The sequence below is a fragment of the Anas platyrhynchos genome, chromosome 27, assembly GCF_047663525.1.
Source record: "Anas platyrhynchos isolate ZD024472 breed Pekin duck chromosome 27, IASCAAS_PekinDuck_T2T, whole genome shotgun sequence".
NCBI classification, from domain to species: domain Eukaryota; kingdom Metazoa; phylum Chordata; class Aves; order Anseriformes; family Anatidae; genus Anas; species Anas platyrhynchos.
The window spans coordinates 3,975,732-4,003,693 of record NC_092613.1 but is presented as its reverse complement, the minus strand read 5'-3'; the positions used below and the strand labels follow the sequence as shown (position 1 = coordinate 4,003,693).

General features: G+C 53.4%; 1 protein-coding gene across 1 annotated transcript in view; it reads left to right on the top strand.

Annotated features, from left to right (window-relative positions):
- The window catches only part of GRM4 (glutamate metabotropic receptor 4), a 43,766-nt gene extending 27,003 nt beyond the window's left edge, over nucleotides 1–16,763 (top strand). The window contains exons 5-11 of the mRNA XM_027444875.3: nucleotides 1,711–1,865; nucleotides 2,203–2,343; nucleotides 6,098–6,298; nucleotides 7,034–7,170; nucleotides 7,565–8,500; nucleotides 13,837–14,083; nucleotides 15,841–16,763. Of these exons, the coding sequence (XP_027300676.1) occupies nucleotides 1,711–1,865; nucleotides 2,203–2,343; nucleotides 6,098–6,298; nucleotides 7,034–7,170; nucleotides 7,565–8,500; nucleotides 13,837–14,083; nucleotides 15,841–15,890 (1,867 nt within the window). The 3' untranslated portion in view covers nucleotides 15,891–16,763. The remainder of the gene's footprint in view (nucleotides 1–1,710; nucleotides 1,866–2,202; nucleotides 2,344–6,097; nucleotides 6,299–7,033; nucleotides 7,171–7,564; nucleotides 8,501–13,836; nucleotides 14,084–15,840) is intronic.
- Nucleotides 16,764–27,962: the final 11,199 nt, after the last annotated feature.

The following is a 27,962-nucleotide window of genomic DNA, read 5'->3' as shown; positions in this document are numbered from 1 at the left end:
TTTGCCATGGGACACCAGCAAAATGGGGTGCAAAGGGGCAAAAATCTGCTTTCTCTTGGCTTTGGGAGCCCCTGCTGTCACCCCCCAGGTGCTTCACGCTGCTCAGGGGCTGGGCCAGAGCTCGCGGGGTGCCTCCTCCAGGCTCTGCTGTGCCGTGCAGCCTCAGCCCCTCAGTGCAGACCTGGGGGGGCCTTTTGGGGACCCCTCCCCACACACCCGTGCTGCTCACCGGGTCTGCAGCCACTCCTGGAGGCAATGAGCAGCTCCACAAGTGCAGCAACATCTTGCAGCTCCTGTTGTTCGTGGAGCAGAATGATTCAGATGGAGATACCCTTGATTTCCTAAGTATCTAATTTATTAATCAGCAAACATTATGTAAATGTGGGTAAACTGCGATTTTAAATCAGTTTACATCAGATGTGCAAATGCTGCGAGTTTTTTTTTTTTTTCCTTCCTTAATAGAAATGTCTGCAAACGTGACATTTACACGGCTGTGTATTGAGAAACGGGGGATTTACCTTGCTGTGTAAATGGCAAGCCCCATTAACTGGCGTTTGTAAGCATTTACCCATCCAAACAGGATAATATCCCATGAAGATTGCTTTCCATACACCAGCTTGCACGGGGCTGAGCGTGGGTTTAGCCGTGGCACAGGCACGGCCGCGATGCCCACCCCGATGCCAGCTCCACCTGCAGAGCCCCGACTCCGACTGCTTGCCCCGGCCCTGCAGGGCTGAGCCACGGAGCAGGATGGGGCCGGGACATTTTGCTGAAATCCATTCCCTGCTCTGTGGTGGGATGTGTCAGGAGCTTGGGGCAGCCCTGGATGAGCGTGGAGCAGCCCATGTGGCTCCCTGCAGGCTTGCTGGCCCAGGAACGACTGCCTCTTCCCATCTCATCGCCTCTCTGCTCTGTGTGCGTGTTTTTTTTTTTTTTTTTTTTTTTTTTCCTTATTACGTGCTTTGAGCACCATCTGGGCTTGAAGGGATCAGCTCCCGATGTCGGGGGTGACTCACAAACCCATAAACCTGCCTCCTTGCTGCAACTGGAGATGAAGCCGCCCTGGGGACCCGCACACGAACCCGAGGGGATGGCGAGCCCCAGGGAAAAGCGAGCGGATGGTCGGATCCAGGAGAGGTCCCCTCTGCCTCTGGGGACATCCTGAGCTGGCTGGCACCAGCGGAGCATGCAAACACCTGCAGCCAAGTGCCTGGCTGCCACGAGAGGTGCTCAATGGGACAGGCACCATCTCCAGCTCCCCACCGCTGCTCGGCTGCACGACCGGCACCAGTACCGCCCAGTTCAGCTCTCGCCAGGGCACTGGCAGCGCTGGCTGCCTCTCTGCCGCTGTTTTCCACGCTGCCTGGAGCTGAGAGCACGCAAACTCTCTGGTGCCGCTGCTTTTCCTGCCTGCTGCAGCATAACCTGATTTCTTTTTTTCCTAATGTTGGGTAATTAAGGGAGAAATTCAATTACCAGTCAGCAAATATGCAAATAGAGTGGGAGAAGCAGCCTCCGTGCCTAGGCTGGGGAGGACGGAGGGTGCGGGAGCTGAGCAGCGTGCTTTGCTCTCGTACCCTGCGTGCGGTGCCTGGGGGATGCCAACGGCACCGAGCCCTGCTCCCACCCCATGCCGTTTTGGGGACACGGGCACAAAGCTGGTGTCCCGACCCTGTGCTGCCGCTCAGCGCCTGCTGCTTCTCTCCACAGGAGGGTGCTGGAGGCAGCCAAAAGGGCGAACCAGACAGGACATTTCATCTGGATGGGCTCGGACAGCTGGGGCTCCAAAATCGCCCCGGTGCTGCACCTGGAGGAGGTGGCCGAGGGCTCCGTCACCATCCTGCCCAAGCGGGTCTCTGTCAAAGGTAAGTGACTGTGCTGGGGGGTTCGCTCAGCTCCCCCCGGGTTGGTTGTCCCCCCCCCGTGGCATCCCTTAACCACAAGGTTTTGGCTATCACAGGCTCAGCATTTTCCAGGGGGTTGTCCCCAGGGGGGTTCAACCTGGGGTGCTGCCAGCCTGCAGCCACCCTTGCTTTGCCTGGGGGGGAGCTCGGGCACAAACCCACCACAATCCCTCTATTCCCAAAACCCAGTTGCCCACAGGCCCCTTCCTTCCCCTCTGCCCTTTGGGGCCACGCTGAGCATCTCCCCGCCAGCCCAGAGGCTCACATCCCCCCTCCGTCCCCTCTTCCCCCTGGGCAGGTTTCGACCGCTACTTCTCCAGCAGGACGCTGGACAACAACCGCCGAAACATCTGGTTTGCTGAGTTTTGGGAGGAAAACTTCCACTGCAAGCTGAGCCGGCACGCGCTGAAGAAGGGCAGCAGCATCAAGAAGTGCACCAGTAAGGAGCGTGGGGATGCTGCGGGCACGAAAGCCAGGAGGGAATGATGCTCCAGAAATGCTCTTGCCCGTCCCCGTGTGCTGTCTGTGATTTAGGAGACGTGGAGTGTGCTGGGTTTGGGTGTGTGAGGCACGGTTCCTGCGCAGAGCTCCCAGGGCTGCTCCCTCTCTCGCACGTTTCTTGTACAGCTCCCTTCCCTTGGCCCCGTTACCTGCAGGCACAAAGCCACCCAGATTTGGGCTGGATTCTGCATTATTTAGCAGCAGTTGGATAACTGCCTCTCTCTCATCTCATGCTTGGCAGAAGCACCGCTGTCCTGTGAAAGTCACGGAGCCGCTGGTGCCTCCTCATTCCTTTGCAAACAGCTCTGGTCTAACCCAGTCGGGCTGAGGCGTCCTTGTTCCTCTCCGGGCAGGGAATGGGGCACCCTTGGGTGCTCCAGCCCCAGCAGAGCCCAGCGCAAGCCTCCTGGCCTCCTCCTTAAAACCCGTCGGGTGTTTTTAGCCACTTCCAGCTAAAGCGGGCTTGTCGGGATTAACGCGGTGAACAAGGCGAGCCGGGGATCTGTCTGGCTGACAGCGCTGCTGCTGAGGTGCTGCTTGGAGGCTCGAGGAGGTGACATGTTTGCTGAGAGATGGGAGCGATTTGCTGCCTGCCTGGCACCGGCTGAAGACCGATAACGCCACGGCGGCTGGCAGGCTGCGAGGCACCGGGACGTGGGGACATTTGCACGTCCCCCCCTGCCCCCTCAGGAGGGACTTGGGCACAAGCTGTGCCTGGCCGTGCCTGGGAAGTTGGATTGGGAAGGGGCTGATTTTTTAATCCCCTTTCACCACTGTGGACCGGCGGGATGGTGCTTGTACATCCTCACCCTTGAAGGCAACCCCCAAACGATCTGACCTGGGGGCGTCTCGTGGGTTTGGCAAGGGGTTTCGCACACTGCAGCATCCCTCGGGAGCCTTGTGCCTGATGCACAGGCTTCAGCAAGCCATAAGGGCAGCGAGAAAACTTGCCCATACCCAAACTCTCGGGTAGCTGAGAGCCCCCTGCTTGTTCCTGATTGCATCAGGAAATCCCTGGCACCAGGAGATGCATGAGGAGGTCCTGCAAAGCGCTGATGTCTTCATCTTCATAGCAACGTAGTGCTAAAACGAGCAATATTTCAAGCCTAAGGTATTAGTGGAGGCAGCTGAAACCATGACATGGCAAATGTCCTAGGAGCTGTCTTTAGATTATCGGAATTTGTCAGGGAATAAATTATCTCCTGAACATTTGCTTGGCAGATTAACAGAGAGGGGAAATAATGCGGGACCTGGAGTAAGCAGCCTGCCTGCATGGTGCCGTGCGTGCCGGCTTTGCGGGATTTATGCAAATGCCCCACGTAGGGTGGTTTTGTAGGAGTTATGTGGGTTTTCTCCATGAGCTTCCCATTTGGGTAGAACACAAAATGCACTGGGAAATGCCAGCTCTTAGTGCTTTGCATCCCAAAACCAGAAGCCCAAAGCTCCCTCACCAAACAGGAGAGGGTTTGATTTTCCTTCTGTGCTTGCAGTTCCTCATATTCTTTTCCTTGGTTTGCTCCTCTCTGCCCAATATTTTTTTTTTTTTTTTTTTTGTGGGACTGGCAGTTCTCCAGCACAGTCTGTCCCAGCTGGGCCAACAGGGGAGGATTTGCCCCATTTACGTGTTCGTTAAGATGAAGAAAGGCTGCTGGTGGGTAGGGCTGGGCAGAGATGGGGGATGCCTCTGCCTTCCTAAAAACCCACAGCTTCTCCAAACCGGCACCTCCAGCTTTGGTGCTGAGGTGCCCAGGGGCAACTGGAAGGCAACATCACCCGAATTTTCTCTGGAGCAGAACTGGGAGTGGTTTTGATTCACTCTGCTGAAAGCAAATGCTGGCGATGGGGTTGGAGTTGCTGCTGATCCTGTCTCACCCCACTGGAGCAGATAGCCACTGCCGTCCTCAGAGGGATGCCCGTGAAGGCTCCTCGCGTGCTTGAGGATTAATTACCAGCCCTGCAGAACGATGCACGACCCTGCTATTATAATCAGCGGGGTCACATCCCTTTTGCAGCCCTAATCTACTGAGAGTTTCACGGAGATTTATTGTCTCCGCATTGGGAACGTGCCGTCACGAGCCTCAGCATCCTGCTCCACCTCGTCCCCTCTCCACGCCAGCCTAATTCCTGCTGCCGTGGGTGGGCTCCTGGGGGCAGCAGCAGGGCTGGGATGCCCCCAGGGGCTCAGTGCCTGTGTGCAGTCTGTAACACCCTTTTTTTTAACGGGTAATTATCTTGACAAGACAGAGTGGCTTGTCTGCGCGCCGAGATGAATGCGGGGAAGGGCCCCAAGTTGAGGGAGAAGATTAATAGCCCCTGTCAATAACGTGGAAGAAAGGATAACTTGACGGGTTTCGCATGAGTAATCTCCACGTAGTCCAAAAGCATTTTTATAACTTTGAAGGATGGGCTATAAATTCCCCTCCTTGATATCATCTTTTCTTGTTGGTCAGTTCGCTATCAATTTGCCTTAGTGTGCTGTTGGCTGCGCCTCTGCGTCCGGCCTGGGGACTTGGAGGATGCTGTCCTGCCCGCTTGGAGGAGCCAGGATTAATTCTGGATGCCCTCAGATAGCTTTCGAGGATGCTCGTGCCTCTTTTGGAGGAGGCTCAAGCTTTTGGGGAAGCTCTTCAATCTGCTGCCACTGAAGGAGAGGTGCCCTGCGGGCACCCATCCATGCCACAGAGGTTTTGGCTCCCTGAAGCAGCATCACCCCATGGCAGATACTTTCTTGGCTGTAATTAACAGCGTGCTACATTAATCGGTGTCTTTTGCTAAATGATGAACACGTTTCCAGCCCCATTAAGGGTGGTTACGACAGGAGAGACAGGCAGCTGTTGCTGGTAATTATCGTGTCCTTGCAGCATCCTGCAAATGGGGCCAGCCGGGGCTGGGGGGTCTGTGGGGAGCCAGGCTGGTGGGGGGGACACGAGGGGCACAGAGGGGTGGGGACTTCGGGAACCTGACAGGGGACGTGCAGCTGGTGTTGGGGATTGCCTTGGGGATCCCTTGGTGCTGCTGGAAGAGCCCAGTGGGTGGGAGCACCCAGCGAGATGAAGGAGGGCAGCGGTGGGGTGAGGGTGGGATGGGAATCACAGCCCAGCTGGGCGCCAGCCCTAGGAGCTGCTGAGCGTGTCCCAGTAACGTGGGGTGTCCCGTGGACATCCTGAGGGCTCTCACCTCCAAGCCATGTTTTGCCAGCCCCCACGTGCTCAGAACCAAGTTGCAGGGAGGAGATGGAGATTTTTTCCCCGTGGGTGTTTCCTGGCTGCGCACCGCACCCCTCCTGCCCCATGAGCCCAGCTCAAGTACCCGAAACACCCCTCGAGGTGTGCCCAGAGGGGCTGGGGGAGAACCTCAGCATCCCCAGCAGCACCTCCCTCTGGACCCTCTGGACCAGGGACGCTGGCAGCAGGATTTCAGCTGGAGGCCAGGCTTGAGGCTGAGCCCTGCAGCGCAAACGCAGCCGCTGCCTTGGGCTGGCACCAGGAATTACAGCTGCAGTGTGGGTTTTGGGGTGGTTTGGGGAAGAGTTCGGGGTGGTTTGAGACACGTTTCTGCCCTGCTGCTCCTCCTTGGGGGATGGCTGGGTGGTGTAGGCTTCCCACTGGGAAAGAGGCTGCCTGATGGGTTTGTAATTTTGGGGATGGAGTTGCGGCGGGGTGGCGGCAGCCCTGCTCTCGGTGTGTCCGCAGACAGGGAGCGGATCGGCCAGGACTCCTCGTACGAGCAGGAGGGCAAGGTGCAGTTCGTCATCGACGCCGTCTACGCCATGGGGCACGCTCTGCACAACATGCACAAGAACCTGTGTCCTGGCAAGGTGGGGCTGTGCCCCAGGATGGACCCGGTGGACGGCGTGGAGCTGCTCAAGTACATCCGCAACGTCAACTTCTCAGGTCTGTCCGTACCCGGGGCTGGGGGGAGTCAGTCCTGCTGGGCTGGGTGTCCGGGGCTGTCCCCACCGTGGGCACCCAGGCAGCAGCACCCACAATTTACTGCTGTAGCAGCAGGTCCTGCCTGCTCCCCGTGCTGCCTGGCACTGTGGCTGGCAGAGGTCCCTCGGCATCACACTGCTGTGCCCTTGTCTGTCCTCAGATCTCTGGAAACGCATCTTTTCCTCTGCTCTATCTCTTTAATAAACATTCTCTGTCTTGTCTTCCTTATTACTTCTATTTATCTCCTCTCTGTGATCTCCTCTGCAGTGTCTCTTTTATTTATTTTTCCCTCCTGCTTGATTTTTCTCTTCCCTCCTTTTATTAGTATTTATCTGTTGATTTAACATTAAAGCTGCTTTCCCCCCCCTTTCTTAAAAAAAGCAGTGCAACGGCCGGTGTAACAGCACACTGCACGTGGCCTCGCAGCGAGCTGCGGCTCCTGGTGGGGGCCGGTGGGTTGATCCCCATAGGGTGTCCCCCGTGCCAGCTCAGGTGTGGGCTTGGTTTTGTTTTCCATAATTCCTTCCTCCACCCCGTGCTCATGCTGGCACCGTTCTGGCAGCTTGCTGAAGCTGGCAGCAGTCCCAGCAGCGAGAAGCCCCACGCCGAGGGGGAGTGTTGGGCCCTTGGGTGCTGTCACCCAGGGCACAGCGTGGTGCTGGGTGCTCCGGGTGCTGAGCCCTCCGTCACTTGCAGGCATTGCTGGGACTCCGGTGACCTTCAATGAGAATGGAGACGCTCCGGGGCGTTACGATATCTACCAGTACCAGATCAGGAACTCCACTCCTGAGTACAAAGTCATCGGGCAATGGACCGACCACCTCCACCTGAAGGTACGGCTGGGGCTGGCTGCGTCCCGTCCCCGGGGAGGGAATATCCCACGGTATTTCCCGTGCACCCATCCTGTAGGAAACTCACCTGAGACTCAAGGATGCGATTTTAGGCAGCCAGACCTGGGGGTGTCAGGGGCACACGTGTGTGGTTCAGCCACGGTGACGTGCCACCAGCGTGTGTGGCCATGCCCTGCTGGCACGGGGCTGCTGGGTGTGCGGCTCTGATAAGGGAAGGAGAAGCAAAAGCAGAGCAGAGGGGCTGTGCTTTGGGTGTCTGATGTTGAATCCCCCATGTTTCCATGCTGGGTAGGGCTGGGGGTGTATGGATGGGGCGAGGGGATGCATCCACGCCTGGCTTGAGCATCAGTGGGGTCGGTGCCGTCTCACCCCGCAGGTGGAGAACATGCTGTGGCCCGGGGGCGGGAGCCAGCTCCCCAGCTCCATCTGCAGCCTGCCCTGCAAGCCAGGCGAGAGGAAGAAGCTGGTGAAGGGCATCCCCTGCTGCTGGCACTGCGAGCGCTGCGACGGCTACCAGTACCAGCTGGACGAATTCCACTGCAAGAGGTGCCACTTCAACGAGCGCCCCAACGAGAACCACACTAGCTGCACGCCCATCCCCATCATCAAGCTGGAGTGGAGCTCGCCCTGGGCCGTGGTGCCCGTCTTCATCGCCATCGTGGGCATCATCGCCACCCTCTTCGTGGTGGTCACCTTCGTGCGCTACAACGATACGCCCATCGTCAAGGCGTCGGGGCGGGAGCTCAGCTACGTCCTGTTGACGGGCATCTTCCTCTGCTATGCCACCACCTTCCTCATGATCGCCGAGCCCGACCTGAGCACCTGCTCCTTGCGCCGCATCTTCCTCGGGCTCGGCATGAGCATCAGCTACGCCGCCCTGCTCACCAAGACCAACCGCATCTACCGCATCTTCGAGCAGGGCAAGAAGTCGGTGAGTGCTCCCCGGTTCATCAGCCCCGCTTCCCAGCTGGTCATCACCTTCAGCCTCATCTCGCTGCAGCTGGTGGGTGTCTGCATCTGGTTCATCGTGGACCCGTCCCACTCTGTCATTGACTACGAGGACCAGCGGACTACAAACCCCCACTTTGCTCGGGGCATCCTCAAATGTGACATTTCGGACCTCTCCCTCATCTGTTTGCTTGGGTACAGCATGCTTCTCATGGTCACCTGCACTGTGTATGCTATTAAGACCCGCGGGGTCCCGGAGACCTTTAACGAAGCCAAACCCATTGGGTTCACCATGTACACTACTTGCATTGTGTGGTTAGCCTTCATCCCTATATTTTTTGGGACGTCGCAGTCGGCAGAAAAGGTAAGGAGGGGAACGGTTTGGCTGGTGGCCCCGTGGGCTGCCAGGAAGGGGGCTGCGAGGGGCTGGCGTGTCCTGAGCCAGGAGGGGTGCTGCTCTGCAGCCCTGCCGCTTGGAAATCGTGGTGAGAAGCATTGATTTGAAACCTCTTGCTCCACGAGGGAGCAGAGGCTCCTGCCTCCAACCCTCTGCTCTTGCCTTTCCTTTTCCAGATTTTTTTTGTGTGTGTCTTTCCTCCCTCTCCCTTCCCTGTCTTTCCTGGTTCATTTCCTCTCTCCCTCCCATTTTCTGCGTCCTGTTGTCCCTACTGCCCCTCCCTGAGCAGGGCTGGTAGAAGTGAGCTGCTGCTGGGTGGAGGGGATGTGTTCCTGGGGCAGCTGGGGCCCACGTGGCCATATCCAGGACCCCAGTGTCATTGGCACCATGGACAAGAAACCCTGAGGAGTACCCAGCCAGCTGCTTGCCCTTGTGCCACATGGAGAGATGGAGATGCTCTTGGAAATCCCAGAGAGCTGGGGGCAAGGGAAAGGGAGGAGCAGGCTCCTGAGCTATTCCCCTCTTTCCCTGGGGCACCTGGCAGCCTTCTCACTCAATTTGCTGCAATTTTAATTAATACCTGAGTTTGGCAACACAGCACCCACAACGAATTCCTCGGTGTGGCTGCAGCACAGAAGGTGAGGGGACCTGCAGCGGGGCGCAGCAAGGATCTGTCCTGGGGGGCTGTGCTGTCCCTGGGGGCTTTGGGGAGCCCCTGCTCCTCGGGACCTGCTGCAGCTCCGAGTCCTGCTTGTGTAGATGAGCACAGGGTGGACAATCCCAGCAGTGGATCCGTGCTGGGAACCCACCAGTCTGTCTGCCTCCCTCCCTGTCCCCAGCTGCCCGTGCTGGGCGCAGAGCGTGCTGCCGGTGCCAGTACCCATGGGAGCAGGGCCAGCCCAGATGAAACGTGTGCTCAAGTGAGAATGAGTGAGAACAAAGGAAAAAAAAATCTCATGAATGAGACCAAAATCGCCTTTGCCTGCCAGACAAAATGAGAATCGAGAATCGCATTTATGTTAAATGCGAGCAGCTCGTGCCTGCCAGCCTGGCACTGCCTGTGACACACAAACCTTGGTGCTGCTATTCCTGAAAATCCCTGGCATTGACATCCTCGGGGTGACCACCACTCGGATTCCCCCTCTGGACCCATTGCAATTGGGGTAATTCCCCCTCGAGTGTGTCCACATCGATGCCGAGCTGCTGAAGCTGTGGATTTTGGAAACCCCTATTGTAAGCGGGTTGGCTTGCTGGCAAAGACCAGGCGGCCTTTTGGTGTGGACACCAGAGTTTCACTCATCCTGGAGAGCTGCTTCTGCTCAGAGCATCAAACTCTGAGAGCCTGAGTCTGTACACAAACCTTGAGCCTTGCCTCAACCAAAAAATCTCTGCCAAGCCAGCCTGCTCTAGCCAGAAGTGTGAAGGAGAATTAAAGGAAATAAATGGAGCCTTTTGCAGCATTTCCATTTTGATGAGATGGCAGGGGAGATACTAACAAGAAAGCAGGTTTTTTAAGAAATTATTGCAAAACAAAAGCTCCCTTAAAGCCACCTTAATGTGCTCGGCATACTGTGGGTAATAAAGATGGAAATGATAATGATTGTAGATTATGCGCAAGGTTGCTCACCTCTTCACTGCAGCTTGTCATGGGATAATTTAGGGCTGCCGAAAGCTGGCTGTCAAGTAGCAATTCGACAATAGGCTGTGCCTCACTTCGGGGGCTTGTAATGTGCAGGGCTTCTCTGTTATTAGGCTGCTAACAAGCTGATTAGAGGCGGAAAAAGTGATGTTCCCAGCTCCCCTTGGACACGGCGCTCTTTCTCAGTGTTTGCTGCTGCTGTGGCGGCCGCTGAGCAGTCCCAGGAGGGGCTGGCAGCGTTTTGGCTCGGCACAAGGACGTCCTGCTGGGGGGTGCCAGCTTGGAGCATCCCCAGGAGAGGCCACAGAGATGGACGAGCCCAGAGGGGCAGATGCAGGAATCGGGTGTTTGCTTGCTGCCGGCCTTGATGCTTTAGCTGCTGGTTCGTGGTCTTGGGGAGAAAAAGGTGAAAAAGGTGTTGTGCACGTTGCTGGGATGGAAATTAGGGGTGTTTGCAGTGGCACAGCCCTATAGCAGTGCTGGCATTGCCTGGGGTGCTCAGCAGGGCTCAGCAGGAGCCCCCTCCTCTGCCCTGGTCCTGCAGGGACTTTGGCCCCACGGGGGGCTCAACACACCTGGGGGACAAGCTGGGAGCTCTGCCTGGGGCCCTGTTGTCCTCACGGAGCACGGCAGGCGTTTGCTTGAGGCTGGGGGATGGCACGGGGCAGCTCCACAGCACCCAGCAGCGCCCAGCACCTCGGCACGACCCCCGTGGCCAAGGCTGCTTTGTGGCGGGGGGCAGCAGGACGAAAATCCCCCTTTTTCTGGCATTTCCCTTCACCTTGTGCCTACAACTTTGCATGGAGGTGGCATATGATTATAACAAGTCCCCCAAGCCTTTGCTCAGAAAGAACCTCTTATCCCTGCCGATCCCGGCGGATTACAGAAATAGCAATAACCGAGGATCTAAAGAAAGAGACAATTTCCTGCACTGATAAGGCAGCAGCCGAACAGCGGTGTCATTGTCTGGTTCCCTGTTTATCACATTTGCTTTCAGCGAGGGAGAGAGGACAAATGAGAAGTGTCCAGAGGTTTGCTTAGCGCTGCTGGGGAAGGGACGAGGGGGTTTTCCCTTCCCCGGCACCCCCCAAAAATGCAGGAGTTGGTGCTTGCTCGGCTGCTTGCCCTGCTCGGTGCAGGAGCAGCATCCTGAGTCAGAAATGGGCAGTGTCATGGGCTCCTCACCATGCCATGGGGCATCAGATCCTGCCGAGGCGGAGATGTCGCGGCCTCTGTCACCGCTGCTCACGCTTCAGGGGGCTCTGGAGGCTGCTCGAGTGCCATTAACGGGGGCACAGCGGGGCCCTGGGCTGGAAGCTAATTATGGGAGTGGGAACTGAAACCGTGAGAAATGGTCATTTTCTGGTCTATCGAGAGGTTAACGGTGCTTCCTAGTCCTGTTTGGACTCCAGGCTAAAAATATTCCTCTGTCAGCCAAAAAGGGGCTTGCCAAAAAGTGCCCCTGACGTGGTGCAGAGCTGGCGGTGCTACCAAAAACAAGTGGTTTGGAGCCAGCTACCAAAACAGGGCAGTTTGTGCCAAATGGCTCATCGGGCTGAAGGTAGCTGTGGTGGTCCTGGGAGACCCCAGATGTGCTGGGGGGGTCCGGGGGTCTTGGCAGAGGGAAGCCCCCAGCTGTGCTGGGGATGTGGCCCCGGCAGGGAGCGTGCACGGGGATGTCAGGTGTGAGCTCAGCTGCTTCCCCTCTCCATTGAAACGCCTCTGAGCCTCGAGGCATGGGTGGGAGTCTGCAGAGGCAGAAAATATGGGAACTGCGAAGCGAGGATCCTCCAAAAGGCATCTGCTGAGGAGCAGGAGTGTGGGGGGGAGGCGGGGGGCTGCTGAGCCTCGGCTGTGCCCCACAGCGGGGTTGGGGGCGTTGTGCCGAGCTTTGCTGGTCCCCGAGGCAGGGGTTGGGGGACCTGGAGCTGGTGTCCCCCTGCTGCCCTCGCTGCCAGCGAGCCTGGCCCTGGGTGCTTGCAGAAAAGTCTGGAGAGCTTCAGCCAAAAAAAGAATTCAGCCAAGAAGAGAAGCAAGGGGTTGGGGGGAAGGAGAAAAAAGAGAGAGAAAGAGGAGATATTCTGGCACAAAGAGATGTTTTGACTTTTCCTGATGAAGTGACATTTTTATTTCTAAAATCTGCCTAACTTGACTCTGTGTGCATATAGAGAGAAGGTGGAACAAACAAACCAGCACATGTGACAGCAATAGGTTTTATTCTGGGGACAAACCAAACTTCTTGGCTGACTCAGACTGAGCTTTGTTGCTTTTTTCCTTTTGGGTCAGGTCGGAACACTCCGAGGGCTGTGTGTTTGCTTTTGAAGGGGGAGAACAAAGCGAAACGTTTCTCTGCGTGGTTGCGCCCAGGTCCTGCAGGCCCTGGGGTGGGACAAAGCCCAGGCCAGGAGCTGGGGCTTCCCACCAGCTCTCACTGCCAGGACAGAGCTGCCTCCGTGCACCTTCTCCCTGCAGACCCTGGGTGCTCCTCTGTGCTCAGCTTCTGCCCTTGGTCACCTTTTTGCTCCACTGACTCCAGGAAAGGAGCCTGAGCTTAAATTCATGCAGCGGGGGAGCTGGGGGCACCAAATCCCACCCAAGGAATAACTCCAGAAGAAACCCCGGACACCAAGCAGCTATGGGATAACGTTCAGAAACTGCTTTCAGCCTCCTTGTTAGCAATCTGAGTATCCGCCCCAGCACCTGAGCACAGCTGGAATAAAAAATAATGGTGTGTGCACAGGCACGAGGAGACCCCGAGCCCCCTCCCTGCCCTGCCACGTGCGCCACGAGCCGTGGGAGGGGATGCTGGAGAGGACAGGGCCTGGGGCTGGGAGCGGGGATGCTGGTGGAGAGAGGATGGGCGAGAGGTGGGGATGGGAGGAGGGAGGAGGTCCCTTCGCCTCCTGTTGCTGCCTGCTTCAGATGCCCCCGGCTTGCGAGGAGACTGCCAAGCGCTTTCCGTAGAAAAATGGATTATTCTACAGTCAGATTAATGGGCTTTCATTTCGCAAAACATCTGTCACTGTTAGTCCTGGACAGTGAGCGTGAAATTAGTTTTGACTGCAGAAAGGCAGCGTCGGTGTGTAATATGTGACTTACATGACAACGGTCCGGGAGCCAGCTGGGGAACGGGGATTACCTGCTGGAAGGGGACGGGGGTGCATGGGATGCTCCGTGGCCGTGGTGTCCTCGCTGTGCCCATCACCACGGCGTTGGAGCTCCTGCCCTGCAGCTGGTTGGGAGTGCTGTGGGTGCTGGGGAGCAGAGGGAAGGTCAAGAGGGTGCTTGGCCCCTGTCCCTGGGGATGTCTGTAAGCTGGGAGGCCGGCAGCTTTCTGGGGGGAGGCTCCTGCGGAGCAAGGGCTTGGTGCAGGGTGGCTGTGCCGGGGTCCCAAAATGCGGGTCGGGCACCAACGTGGTATTTCCCCATGTTTGCAGGCGTGGAAAAAGCAAAAGCAGAGCAGCAGGCTTCTCCACGTGTACTTTGCCTTGGCCCATGCAACAATCTGAGCCTGACGTTTAAGATCCAATCCTGCCCATTCCTGCCTCCCCACTCCGTTTATTTAACGCCAAGGTTGCGCAGTCCCTGCTCCTCTCCTCCTTCCCCAGCTGATCATTTCCCCCCTCATCCTAGCGAGCTGAGCTCATGCCCTTGTGTCTTGCAGATGTACATCCAGACCACGACGCTCACCATCTCGGTGAGTCTGAGTGCCTCCGTGTCCCTGGGCATGCTCTACATGCCCAAGGTGTACATCATCCTCTTCCACCCGGAGCAGAACGTCCCCAAGCGCAAGCGGAGCCTGAAGGCGGTGGTCACGGCGGCCACCATGTCCAACAAGTTCTCCCAGAAGGGAGGCTTCCGCCCCAACGGGGAGGCCAAATCAGAGCTGTGCGAAAATCTGGAAACACAAGGTAAGGTAATGTGGCTCCTGGTGCGGGGAGCGGGTCCTGCCTGGAAGCCCAAAGTCCTGGCTGGCCGGCAGGCTGCAGCTGGGCTGTCCGGTGCTGCATGGGCTCAGGTGATGCTGGCATCACGGGGAGGTGTCAGATGCCCCCTACCATCCTCCAGCAGTGAGGACAACGTGGGAAGGGCTGTGTCCAACGTCATGGGGATCACTGCTTCCTGAGGAGGGTGCTGGGCTCTGGTTATCTGCAACGGGAGAGCAGCTGTCCTGTCCATTGGCAGGGCAGATTTCCCCTCTGTTAATTTATTTGCACCCAAGAACCGTATTTTTTCATCACCACGTGGGTGAGACAGGATGTGTCGTGCCTACTCCTTCCATATGGGAAATGCTGATGGGTGGCTGGAATGGGAAATCACAGAATCATTACGATTGGAAAAGCCCTCCAAAATCATCTGGTCCAACTATCCCCCTGCCACCACTGTCCCCACCGAGCCGTGTCCCCAAGCACCAGCCCCAACCTCTCCTAGAGCACCCCCATGGACGGGGACTCCCCCACCTCCCTGGGCAACCTGTCCCAGTGCCTGACTATGCTGCAGGCAGTTCCTCTCTGCTGCACTCAGCATCTTTCTCCCCCTCAGGACGTGTAGCAGGAGCCCCTGAGGCTCATACGTGCTGGGAGCAGGGAGAGCTGAGCCTCCTGTCTGCCGCATCTCCAGCTCGGATGTGTCTCGCATGGGGATTACGGGCGCTGGGTGTGCAGTGGCGTGCCAAGGCTGCAAGCTGGGCACAGCGTCGCTGCCAGGGTGGGAGGCACGGAGGGTCTGTTCTTCACTCTGTCACTGGTGGGTCACGGATCCTGAAATAAACAGCAGAATAAATAATTCACGGGGCTTTGATATGGGCAGATTGGCTACGAAAACATTGCAGCTAACAAATAGCTCTGTCAGCTCTAATTTCGTATGGCCTATCTAATTGTTAGCTGGGAAACCCAGGCTGCAATCACCAGCAAGGTTCATTTGTCAGCGAGGCACCGAGGTGGACGCAGAGCGCTGGGAGGGGGAGCTGCTGGCGTCTTCGCTCTCCCGTGTGGATGGTGGAGCCCACTGGGCTTATAAAGGATGCATTTGTGCTTCTTGTGGTGTCCTGACCTCTGTGTCTCGCCCCATGTCCTTGGCTGGAGGTGTCTGTGTGCCTGCTGAGCCCCGTGGTCTGTGGGGACCTGGTGGCAAGGTCTCTTCAGAGCATCATGCCCAGAGCACCGAGAGGAGCCAGGGTGCTGCAAGCTGCTGCCACCTCCTCTCCCTGACCTGTGGCTGCCACCAAAAGCAAGTGACACAAAGGCAGCAGCACAGCCCTGCAGGGAGCAGGAGGAGTTATTGTTATCTGGCATTTTCCTGGCTCTGCCAGGCTCGTGAAGGACTGGGGCAAGAGGAGGTGTTGGGAGTGTGGAGCATCTGTGGGTTTGTCCAGCTTGAGGGAAGGGAATGGGAATATGAGGATGCATCGTGGGGCTCGTGGCACTTCCCGGGGTCTCTCTTCATGGCAATCTGTCTTTAGAGAGCCACCAGGGGCTCAGCAACTCTGGCACGGCTCAGGGTCCTTAGAGGGACTGTCCCCGGTGCCAAGGCTGGCCGGATCCATGAGCAAACACCAGGCCGTGTCCCCACCAGCATCTCCCTGGCCAGACGGGGGGCACGGGATGGGAGCCAGAAAGAGCAGGCAGGTTTTGTCCCCCATACATGCGAGGTTTGTCTCTCTTTCCAGCGCTGGCTACCAAACAGACCTACGTCAGCTACAGCAACCACGCGATTTAACTCCAGGGATCGCAACCGCCTGGCATGGAGGGAGGCTGCGGCTGCCGCGGAGCGGGAGGGAGCTGAGCTGCATCCCTCGTGGCACCGCGCTGCAGGGGACTGGGATGGGACAGGGAGGTGGCAGCGGGGTCCTGCTCCTGAATGGGCTGGGGGCAGAGCTCCTGGGGATGATGATGTTCAACAGCAGCAAAAAAAAAAAACAATCAAACAACAACAAATAAATAATCAAAAGAAATCACCGACCACCGTGACGATGCATGCCTCCCCACGGAGGAAGAGGAACAGTTGAGCAGGGGGGGGTGAAATGTGGGGAAGAGCTGATGGACTGCAGCAAGGCTTTGTTTATTTTTTCTGTATCTTGGCAAAAAAAAAAAAAAGAAAAAACAAGAAAACAAAAAACGACCCGACATTTTCCCTTTTCTGGAATTTGTGAGATTGTTTGTGGTTGTGCAGCACCTTCTGGTTTCTTTCTTTTTTTTAAAAAAAAAAAAGTTATCCCTCATTTTCTTTTGTTCCTGTATTCCTCTGTCACTCTTCACTCTCCCTTATCCTACCAAATTCTATATGTTGCAAAAAGGAAAAATAAATAAAAAATACGTAAAATTTAAATAAAAAAAGAGACAACGAAATAAAATAAAATAAAACCTAGACTGTGTTCAAAGTGCTGATTTCTATAGGTGGTTAATTAATGTACGTGATGATCATATGGATTGAAATATGTCTGCTTTATGTACTGACCAGTCAAAAAAAAAAACAAAAAAAAAGAAAAAATACAAAGTTCAGTGCCTGGATGTTTATGAATTATTCGATGACTGTGTAGAGCATGATCATTTTTATACGAGGAGATTTCTAATAAAAGACCATGGTTTTGCACTCGGCGTTTGCTGTCTCTTGGTGCCTGTTCAGTCCAGCCCCCAGGAGGTGACTTGGTTTCGGTTCTGGTGGCTGAGCGCTCCCAGGGGGGGCTCAGCGCCCTTCCCCTCCACGCGGGTCCTCGCGAGGGGCCAGGACAAGGCCAGAAGGAGAGCTCAGCACCACGCTGGCACAGCGTGTCAGGGCTCGTGCTCAGTGCTTGGGGCAGAATCGGGCAGAAAGGGCTGAGTCCTTTGTGTTTGCTCTTCCCCGAGGTGTGGGTTGAGGCTGGAGGATGGCACGGTGCAAAGGAAGGGATTTCCTCTTTTTTTCTCCCTTTAGAGGCAGGGCCAGCTCCACCATCCTCATCAAGATCACATGGGTTAATTAGGGAGTCACCAGCTAATGAGAGCAGCCCTGCCCTGCCTGCTCACCCCAGGCTCCAGCCTGCCTCTTGGGACAGCACAGCCCGATGCACAGGGTAGGTGGCTGTTCTCAGCCTTGCTTTTGCCTGTTTTGGGGAGGTTTTGGTGCTCTGCAGAGACATTGGAGCTGTTTGTGGTGTCCCAACCTCTGAAGCAGCAGGGATTTCTTCCCATCTCTTTACGTGTGTTCCTACCAGTGCAAAATACCCATGTATTCCCTCTCTGAGCCCAGGAGAAGCAATCCCACTGTTTTGCATGTTTCTAGACCTATTTGTGTATTAACTGCAGCCCCACAGTCTGTGCCTCTGGCTGTGCGCCCCGGGGAGGGGAGGTCTTGGTGCCACTCCAAGTACTGCAGGGACCTTCAGCTATCAATCAGTGCAAGGGAACCAAGCCTGTCCCTGCTGATGCAGGGAGGACAGAGCAGGGCTTGAAGGCAGGAGTTAAAGAAGAAAAAGAAATATAATGAAACGCCTGAAACTTTCATAAGATCACACTTGTCAAAAGAGCTTCTCAGGAGGAAGAGCTGCTCCATTCCCACTGCGTTCATCACTGTCGGATCAGATGTGAAATGCTGCCTGGTTCACAGGGCTCCCAGAAAACCCAAGTCGATGTCTCTGGTGCCATTCCTAGCTTTGTTACTGCTCTGCTGTTTTTACAAGCAGCCTTCCACCCCGAGCTCTCCCTGACAATGACTGGAAAGGCTGATTCCACTTTAATTACAGCATCCCCCTTCCTCCCCTTGCAGCTCCTATGAGGAGGGATGCTCTGAGCCCTCCAGAGAGGCTGTGGCCAGGGAATGACCGTGCTGCCACCCAGCAGATCCTCCAGGCTTGTCTGTGCAGGGACGCAGGGCACAGCACGAGCAGTGGCCCCATGGTGAGAGGTGGTGGGGTCTGGCCTTCAATATCTGGGATGGTGCTTCCCAAGGGGGGACCTTTGATGCTTGGAGAAGAAGTCACTTGGCCAAATCTTTATTATAGTTTCAAGTAGATTCATGTTCCCCTCTTGCATCAGGCCCTATTTAAGCACAATAGCTACCCTGATTTCCCAATGGATCTGATGGAGTTTTAAATCAAGAGAGTCCTCATGTGGGTACTTATTTTGGTGTAAGTGTGCTTTACAGTGATTCAGTCTTATTCTTTACAGACTTTAGCTTAAATATTATAAAGAGGCTCTTAAGTAGATATGCAAAATACTTGTACAAAGCCAACCTCACTGGTCTTGGAACAGAATTTTAATTGGCCCCATTTTTATCAGCTCCAACCTACCCCTACTGGCACTGCGTCCATGTGCTGGCAGAGCTGCATCCCTCCCAGGGCTGGATGTGTTTCAGTGGCGGATGCAGTGACCTCTGAACATGGTTGGTTAATTTGGTATGGCATTTCCTGATACAGTGCCGTTTAATTCTAGACACTTATTTGATTATGAAAGCTAATTAAAAGGGAGCAGTCTATAAGCAATTGAGATGGACTTAGAGCGACACAGACCTAGGCTGGCTCTGGCGCTGCTATCTGCAGGGAGGTGATAGCTGCTGCTGTTGGGGCAGGTTTGGGAGCTGGTTGGCATCTCTTAGGATTGAGTTTCAGCTTTGCTTAATGTGTTTGAGGGCAAGAGGAGCAGAGTAGATACTGAGTGATCTGGTGGGGGAATTCCTAGGTTTTGGCACTTGATGTAAATTTTTAATAAGGTGCTTGTACCAAAATCTGTGCTGTTGTTCTCCTCTTGTCCTTCGCAGCTTAAAAGCACTTACCTGTTTTTTCCCTTATTCTCGTGAAGGACTGCTGAATTTAAATGACAATAACTGCTTGAGTTCCCCAAGCGGTTCGCCTGTACATTTCTTCCCTTTTAATGGCACGCTGAGAAGTGGGGCAGAAAACCTGCTGTAGCACCAACTCCAAGGTTCTCCTGCTCATATCTCCCCCACTCAGCTGTGATGGGGATTTCCTTTCCTGAGCTCCCCCTTGTTCCTGGGAGCTTTTGGGGTCCCACCACCCTGGGTTCCTGGGAGCTTTTGGGGCCCCACCACCCTGGCAGTGGTGCGTTGGGTCCCGTTGTGTGTGTGTGTGCGTGCATGTCCCCAGCCTGTATGTGAGGCAGCAGCGTGGAGCCTGTCATTAACTCTGTTCTGTGAGAGGCAAATTACAGACTCTAGTGACACAATTAGGCCAACTCTATAGGAAACGGAAAAAATAAAATCAAATCGCTTCTCTGTAGATTTCTGAGTCTCATCTCTTGCTCCCCAACGGCTCGGGTTTGGAGCCCGCCTGTCAAAGCCACAGGAGAACCCCTGAGTAAAGAAATCTGGAGCACGGGGATGCGAGGAGCAGGGCTGGAGCAGGCAGGAGGAGGATGGAGCTCGAGTGGTTCCTCCCTTGCTCCATGACAGGCCTACACCCAGTTTCTGGCCTGTGGGCAGGGCTGCACGGTCCCAGTCTGGCCTCAGGAGATCCGAGTGCTGCTTGCAGCAAGGTGCCACTGGCACTCGGAGGAGAAGGCAGCAGAGCTTGTGACATCTGCTGTGGTTCATCTTGTGGGGGACCAGCTCTGCAGTGAGCAGGTTGAGCTCATCTCTGCGCTAGAAAGCGCTTCTCCTACTGAGAGCCATTGCCAGCTGAAACCTTTGTCCTGGAGCAGCAGGCCCTTGGGGGGCCACTGGGAGCTTCAAAGACACAAATGGAGGCTTTGAGTATGATTCTCCTGGATTGTGAGAAGCCAGGGAGGAGGCTGGAAAGCTGTGGTGAGTGCATCAGTGCTGCTGAGGAGACAGATGATGCCTCCGAGCCGTCCCAGGGGGACAGGGCCCCCAGTGGGAGGTGGAAGCACCCCTGTGCCCACTGCCTGGTTCCTCTCTGCGAAGCATCCCCAGCAGCCAGGGCCCATGGCTGGGAGGTGAGCGTGTGGCACATACGTGAGGGTCTGTCCCCAGTGGCAATATTCTCTTGTATGGCCGAGTGAGTCAATGGCAGATTGTGTTGAAATCTCACTTCAGCAGCAAAAGCTGCAATTAGCATTTAATGAAGCTTCTTGCTTTTATTTTTAGGTAACCTCCGATTCCCTGACTGTGTAATTTAGTCCTCCATTGCTTGGAGATAATTAAAGTATGTCACTATAATTTGCTTTTTTTAAAAGCCTGTAATTATGTTTTTATTGAGAATAAAAAAGAAGGGGGGAGGGGAAGGGGGAAATGAAAACAATTCTAGGGGAAGAAGCCTGGACGGGCAGGGGGGGTTTCTGCTAGCTTGAATGTTCTCCCCAGGATGCTGGGTAGACCAGAGACAGAGGAAGGACTCCTGCATTGTTGTGGATGGTGGCAAGGTGTGTCTCAAGCGGAGGTGTGTGAGCTTCAGGTGCCTGCAGGCCCAGATTTTGTGTGTGTGATGCTCAGCAGCAGCATAACCACAGTGTGTGTGTGGGCTGTGTGCAGGACCAGCCCTCTGTCCTCAGCATCACTCCCCTCACAGCATCCTTTGGGCAAAGGCTGTGGGGTAGCCGAGGGGGAGGCGGTGCAGGGTGAGTTAAACCTGGAGCAGAACAGCTGAGGTCTCATCTCTGCAGCCTCCCACCCCCAAGGTTCCCCTGCCATGCACAGCAAACATCTGCATGCACGCTGGGGCTTTGCCTATCAGCTGCAGGCAGCTGGTCTCTGTGCCAGGGCGCGCTTTGCTGCGTGCTGATGGCAGATGGGGGTGGCTGGGTTTGGATTTTGGGAGGTTTTTCCTCATCTTTTTGGACCCTTGGGATTAGCCTTTGGTGGCTACTCCTTGCCATTTGGGCTGTGTTTGAGTCTGTAAATGCTGCTACTGGATGTCAAACAACCAGAGTCCCTCCAAAACCCCCAGCACCAACACTGACTGTGCCAGCCGGTGCATCATGCCTTGCTCCCTTGCTGTGCATGGCCTCTGGGCCTGCATTGCTCTGGGGAAGCCACTACACAAACTGGTACGAAATGAAAGTGGCTGTCACAGGAGGAACCACTCACCTACAATTCACAGCCTGGAAGCTGGCCGTTGGAGGAGAGCTGAATATTGAAAAAATTTGAGATAATTGATTGGCCTGTGGCCAGTTCTCAGCCAGAGACTGATGAAACAAGTTGGATTGTTAGCTCTTTCTTTAAGTTATTCTTGCTCAATTTTTTGAGTGCTAAGAAGCTACACTTGGTTTGGAATACATTTAATTCATTAAAACATTGTTCTACTCTGACGCAGAGTTCAGATCTGAACTCTGGCTTTATTCTTTATCTAAATGCAAAGGTTTCTCATCAAAAACACAAAGCAGAAAAAACCTTGGTGCTTAGGAAAAGGGACAGGATGGAGGGTGAATGGTGCTGAACTGCGTTCCAGCACGGGGACCTCAATGGAGCTTGAGCTGATGTCTGCACTGGTGTGTGCCCAGTTTCCTTCATGTCTATGCTGAGGTGAAGCCTTTAGGGGCACTTTCCCAGTCCCACAGAGCTCGGTGTGTCCTGGCACTGCAAGCAGCAAGCCAAAGCCCTGCAGACAGCCTCTGATGCAGGGTGCTTGTATGCTGGGATGCTGAGAAAATTGGTGAAACTGTTCACACTGGAGAGGTCTGCTCCTTGTGGAGATGGGGCTGATGTGAATCATGGAAGTCTTTGATAGAGGAACACCAGGACAGGGACTTGTGTCGGTGTGTCCTCAGACTGTGCATCCCGTCCCAAGATAACTGCTCTCCAGGTGTCTGAAGTGAACGAGTGGGACCTGTCACCCTACACACTTCACTTGCAGTACATTTTCATTCCTCCTCACTGCATAGAAATCCCTCTCCTGAGCCCGGAGTTACGCCGCATTCCTCGCAGAGCCTTTGTTATCTGATGGGGATAACAAAGGGAAGGAACAGCACTTAAAACCCTATAAAAACCACACACAATTATCAGCTTTTGTACTGGTTGCTATGGGAACCCCATACAAGAACCGGAAAACCTGGAGTAAGAAAGTGATATCGTTAATTAGTTCTCCTCATTCTTTCCTGATCATGGTAGAGCAATTTGATAATAGAGGAACATGTCACTTAATTATTGGTAGGTTAACCAAATACAAGCAAGTGTGAACTTCGAGGAGGGCAGGCTGTCCAGGGAAGTCAGTATGGGAGGGAAGGCAGAGCTGGAGAGATGTCCAGTAGATATGAGGCAACAAGATAGCACCTAGAGAGAAGGCAGAGTCCTGTTGTGTGTGGGGTGGTGTAAAAGCTCCCAAAGGGAGTCCAGGTGCACCTGAAGGATTTTGTTAAGAGCACTTTTTGATGGGGGAAAGTGGCAACATAAGTGTTTTTCATGGATATAATTAGGGTTATGTTTATGGTAGGGTTAGGGTTAGGTTTGTTAGTATTTGGAGAGAGTGAATGCACAGATCCTGTCGTGTCTGGGGTTGCATAAAGGCTCCCAAAGCATGTTCAGGTCTACCGAAATACTTCCATTGTTAGCAGGATTTGGGGGGACTTTTTGGTGATTTATTTTTTCATCAGGGTCATATTTATTTTTAAGTTTAAGGTTAGGGGTTGGAGATAGAGATAGCACAGATTGATGGTGTTTTGTACCATCACGTGCTTGCCCCAATGTCTTTGAGTACTTTGTTGTAAAAATGAGCCCGAGCCCTTTGGAGAGCTCTGTCATGTCTCTGTACTCACCACGCTTGTTGCACGCTCTGTGGGTTGATTTTGGTGGTTGCCTTGAGCAGAGGGACCAGTTTGGCATTGCTGACGTGGAGGGCTTACTGGAGAACCTGAACCCTGAACACCTCTGAGCCGTGGGTTAGGTTGCAGTCTTAGCCCAGCTCTGCTGGTCCCTGGAATAAGGTTTGGAGTTGTTGCCTCTGGCACAGGGTCCCAGTTTTGTGGAGCCAGATGCCAGCTGTGGGCATGTGTGAGCTCTTGCTGTAAATGCTATGAGTTTTTCACCAAACAAGCTTCATTAATCATCTAATAACCAGATTAATTAAATATACTGAAAGTAAACAGCAAGAATGTAATTTGCCTCTGATTGCCATGTAATTGTAGGAGTATGGTCCTGTTTGCATATGCAGTAAGTGATGTTGACAAAGGCACTAAGACCAGGAATAACTACTCATGGAGAACTGTGTTGGTTTTACTCAGGTGGGCAGCTGAGCTCCACCAGAACAGCTCTCTCACTCCCTCTCCTCAAAGGGAAAGAGGCAGAAAATAACATGCAACAGTCGCAAGGGTTGAGATAAGGGTGGGGAAATCACTCAACAGTTATTGTAATGTGTAAAACAGACTCAGGGTATCAGAGTATGGAGATTAGTAAAATTTATTGCCTTTTACTAACAAGCTCAAGAAGTGAGAAACAAAGGAAAGAAGCCAAAAACACTTTCTCCCCATTACCCTCTTCCACGTCCTCCCCCCGCGTGGCATGGGGGAATGGGGGTTGTGTTTAGTCTAGAGTACTTCATCTCTGCCGCTCCTTCTCAGTCACTCTCTTCCCCTGCTCCAATGTGGGATCCCTCCCATGGGATGCAGTTCTTCCCAAACTGATCCTGCACGGGCTTCCCACAGGCAGCAGCTTTTCAAGAACTGCTCCAAATATGGATCCATACCATGGGGTCCATCCAAACTGCTCCAACATGTGTCCCCCATGGGCAGCAGCTCCTGCTAGGTCTCCTGCTCCTGTGCGGTCCCCTCTCCATGGGCTACAGGTCAGGTCTGGCCTTGAACCTGCTCCAGCAGGGGTTCTCTACCGTCCACAGCCTCCTTCAGGGCATATCCACATGCTCCTCCAAGGGCTGCAACACAGAAATCTACTCTGATGTGGTACATGATGGGCTGCAGGGGAACAGCCTGCTCCCCCACGGTCCTCTCCACTGTCTGCAGGGGAACCTCAGCTCCGGTTCCTGGAGCACCTCCTCTCCCTTCTTCTTCACTGACCTTGGAGTCTGCAAGTCTGTTTCTCCCTCCTCGTTCTCCCAGCTGCTCTTCTGCAGCAGTTTGTTGTTGTTGTTGTTTTTCTATTTCTTAAATATGTTCTGACAGAGGCACAAACAACATCGCTTATTGGTTCAGCTCTGAGCAGCAGTGGGTCTCTTTGAAGCCAGCTGAAACTTGCCTTTATCTAACATTGGGCAGCTTCTGGATTCTTCTCACAGAAGCCACCTCCTTCTACCAAAACCTTGCCACGTAAACCCACTACAATGGCAACCATGTCCTTGGGGAGTCCAGATGCCTTTAGCCATCCTCTTCACTGCCCTCAGTACTGCCTGTGTGTTTTTTTTCTCTCCATTTCTCAGACAACTTCTGTTAGCCAACTCTCCTGCTATGCACAGAACTTCCCAAGCAATTTGCTTAGGCAAACACTGATGCTCCAAGTAAACTGGCTGATCTGCTGGGAAACTCTCTCCTGTGTCCTGCAAGATGGGTAATAGCTGAGAAGAAACCTCTCAGGGTTCTTTGAAGAGTTGGGACAGCCAGTTATCCCTTGGACCTTGCTGGCTTGGTAGTCCAGGGGGAGTTGGCCAAGCTTGGGAGAATTCTCCCTTGCTAGCCTCAGAGAGCTTCTGGTGCCCCTAGGAGGAGACAGAGACCAAGAGGTGAAATGGGGGCACACAGAGGAAGGCAGATGCCATGTGGCTTGGAAGCAGAGACAGGGACTGAATACCGGAGTCTGGGTCCTGTACCATTTTATGTCTCATGTCCTCCACCCCTCATCAGCTGGTCTTTTTTTTCCAGCGCTTCTCTCTTTCCCTTTGAATGCAGACATCTGGATGGTGACTAATCTTTCAATTCTCTGCCTCCCGTTAGCCTTGGGTGAGTTTTCTTCTTGTGTTTGACCTTGTCAACACTAGATCTGGGCTGCTTGAGGAATGGGAGTACGCAGTGCATTGCAGAGATGGCTGCGTGCTCCCTCCATGTGTGCCCAAAAGGGTAAATTTGAAGGACTAATTCCATCTTGGAGAGCCCCAGGGTGATATTTTTCTCTCTTTCCCTGGCAGATACAACTAGGTGGAAACCCACAATGGGGAGGGAAGTGACCTTTCAGGAATGACCCAGAATATCCACAACTGGCATGATTTCTAGTGTATCCGTTTTTTTTCCTCAAGGTGGATGGTGACATCTGTGTGCTCCATGTATTTTAGCCTACTCTTTGTGTGTAGATGGATTTAGACCACATCTGGGTGTGTTATTTGCTTTAGAAAGGTACCTGCTGCTCACTTGTGTGCCTTCACACTCAGGTAGGATAAAAGGCAGCAAATATGATCCTTCTGAGCAATTGCTTTGGAAGAGGTCTTGCTGGCAAAATGGATGGGGCCAGTTTGTCAGCAGAACACTGCTGACAAATAACTGTAAATGAAAATGTGGACCTAGGACCTCCCTGCCTGCCTGAAGGGGAACATCAGCTTTTTGTGTCTTTGCAGCATCTGAAGGTTCTGGGCCGGTTTCCCACAACTGTAAGTGCCATACCTGTCCTGCACAGCTGCCAAACTCCATTTAGCACAGACAATGCTTTGTTTTCCTATTTTGAAAACTTGAAATGTTTAGAAAGACATCAGGTTTTCCCTTGAAATTCAATGGGAAGGGAGGTGGAAGGAAGGTACCCTTCTGTTTGTTTTGCACAGCCTTTCTGTGAGCTGCTATAAACAACCTGTCATCCTAGCTCCAGTGAAGCAGCTGAACAGGCTCCCCAGGTGTCTGCGTTTAGTTTCTTGCCATGCAAGGTCCAGTTAAAGGTGCTATTTGTTCGTGGTTAGGCATGGGCTCCCTTTGAGCTTGAAGAGCAAGATGGGAATAGTGACAATTGCGATGAGGGTTTTATTTCAAATTTCTAAAATCTCTGTTTGCTGCAGTGAACATCTTAGAGAGGCTAGAGGCTGCCCACCACTAATATTTCACAATGAAAGTTTCAAAGTGACGAACAAGGGAGGCAATGAGCCCCTCTTGACTCTTAAGAGAATGAGACCTGTTCCCTTGTCAGTCTGCTTTCTTCAGGAGCTGAGGCTCAGGTAAGGGCTATGTCATTGCCCACACTGAACTGTATTTGAATGCTTTCAGACCCTCCCTGCAACAACCTGGGCTTCCTTCTGGAGTGGCAGCATCACTGCCTCTGTCTAGGGTTGGCCACTCTTTCTCAGCTTTGAGAGTAAGCCTTTGTTCCCTCTGCGTGTTGGCTTCCAGAGAGCCTGCTGATTTCTCAAAACTTGTGAATGTAAATTGGTCAGTTAGTCTTAACATTATTCTCAAAGATGACTTCCTCTTCCCACCCACCTTTCCTTCTGTGTCACAGTAGGTGTGAGGGGTCTGCAAGAACTTCACCTTCAGTAAATATTGGTAGACCCAAAAGAATGGGCAAGTAAGCCTGTACAGTATCTTGGCGTGAGTCATCTCTGGCTTTGAGGATATAGAGATCTTGACTTGATACCTTCATGCCCTTGGTGTATGCAATTAATCTTTCCCTGATCTCATTCTTGAAATCCCTCTCTTTCCTAGTGAGCCTAGTGAGCTCTGTATTCTGGTGCTGTCTGCCTTGCAAGGCTTTTGGGGAAGCTGCCTCCAGTCTGCTTGTCAGTGCTGTTTCTTTTTTTTTTTTTTTTTTTTTTGGGGGGGGGAGCACATTCCTGTTTAGTGACTTTTTTATTTCAGTGATTAAAATATGTTGCATTGCACTGCAAGCTTCTCCAGGCAGATGTTTTAACACTGGAGGAGGGATGACTTCATCATCCTTTGCATTTGGGGAAAATTAAGGGGGGAGGGGGGAGGGAAAGAGGAAGAAGGAGGTGGAAAGGCAAAGGAGAGTATTGGATTTGCTGTTGTGTAAATACAGCTCTCTAGGCTTCAGGGCAGGGGTGCATGAGAAAAGAACCAGGACTAGGAAAGCCAGGGAGGGCAGATTTTCCTTTTATCCTTTTTACCCTGGTGGCATTCAGGCGTTGGGAAATGTGCACCTGGACAGTTGTTTTGCCTCCAAAAGCAGGGACTGGGAGTCTGTGACCCATCCTGTTGCTTCACTGTAGCCTCTCTTATAGGAAGTTTTGCAGTACAAGGTTGTTTGGTGCCTCTGTGTTTTGACTTTCTGGGGTGCATGGAGACCCTCAGCTGCTGCCTCGCCTCTGCAGCTCTTTAATATGAGCTTTCAGAAGAGTGGGACAGAATGCAGAGATCTATTTTATCTTCTTTTGGTATCTGGACGTCTTTAGTGCATTGTGCTTTTTATTGAAGTAATAACCTAAATTCCCCAAACTTGACCAATACAGGAAGAAAATGTGCGAAAGGGCTGTAAATGGTCCTGTGTTGGGCATGAAATATCAAATACTACCAGCCCTGAAGCAGAGATGTTGGCTTTGCTGGGGAGGGGCAGTGGATGTGCAGGTAAAAAAACGTCTTCTGTGCTGGGAACATCAAACACAATTTCTTAAGCACAGCTCAATAAGTGAGCCATCAAAAGTAAAAATGACAGCAATTCTGCAGTCAATATAATGTGGCTGCAGGTTAAATAAATAATGTTTGAATAATAATAATTGCAAAATGACATAATTTCATCCACCAAAAACATGTGGTTAAGCTCTCATTAGCTGAGACTACAAGATTTGCGGGAAGCACAGAGTCTTTGAAAGCAGATCTCTTTGGATTATGCTGCAGTAGAAATTCCTGGACTGCTCTTGCAAGTGTTTAATAATGCCTGTAAATGTGTTCACGGGATTGAGAGGACTATTGGATTTGAGCCTTTTTACTGTTCTGATGTTTTTTTAAGGTTCCCAGAGGTTCTAGAAACAGTGTTTATAATTAATGGTCTATATTACAGTCCTTGATCTTGGTAGAAAAATTTATATCG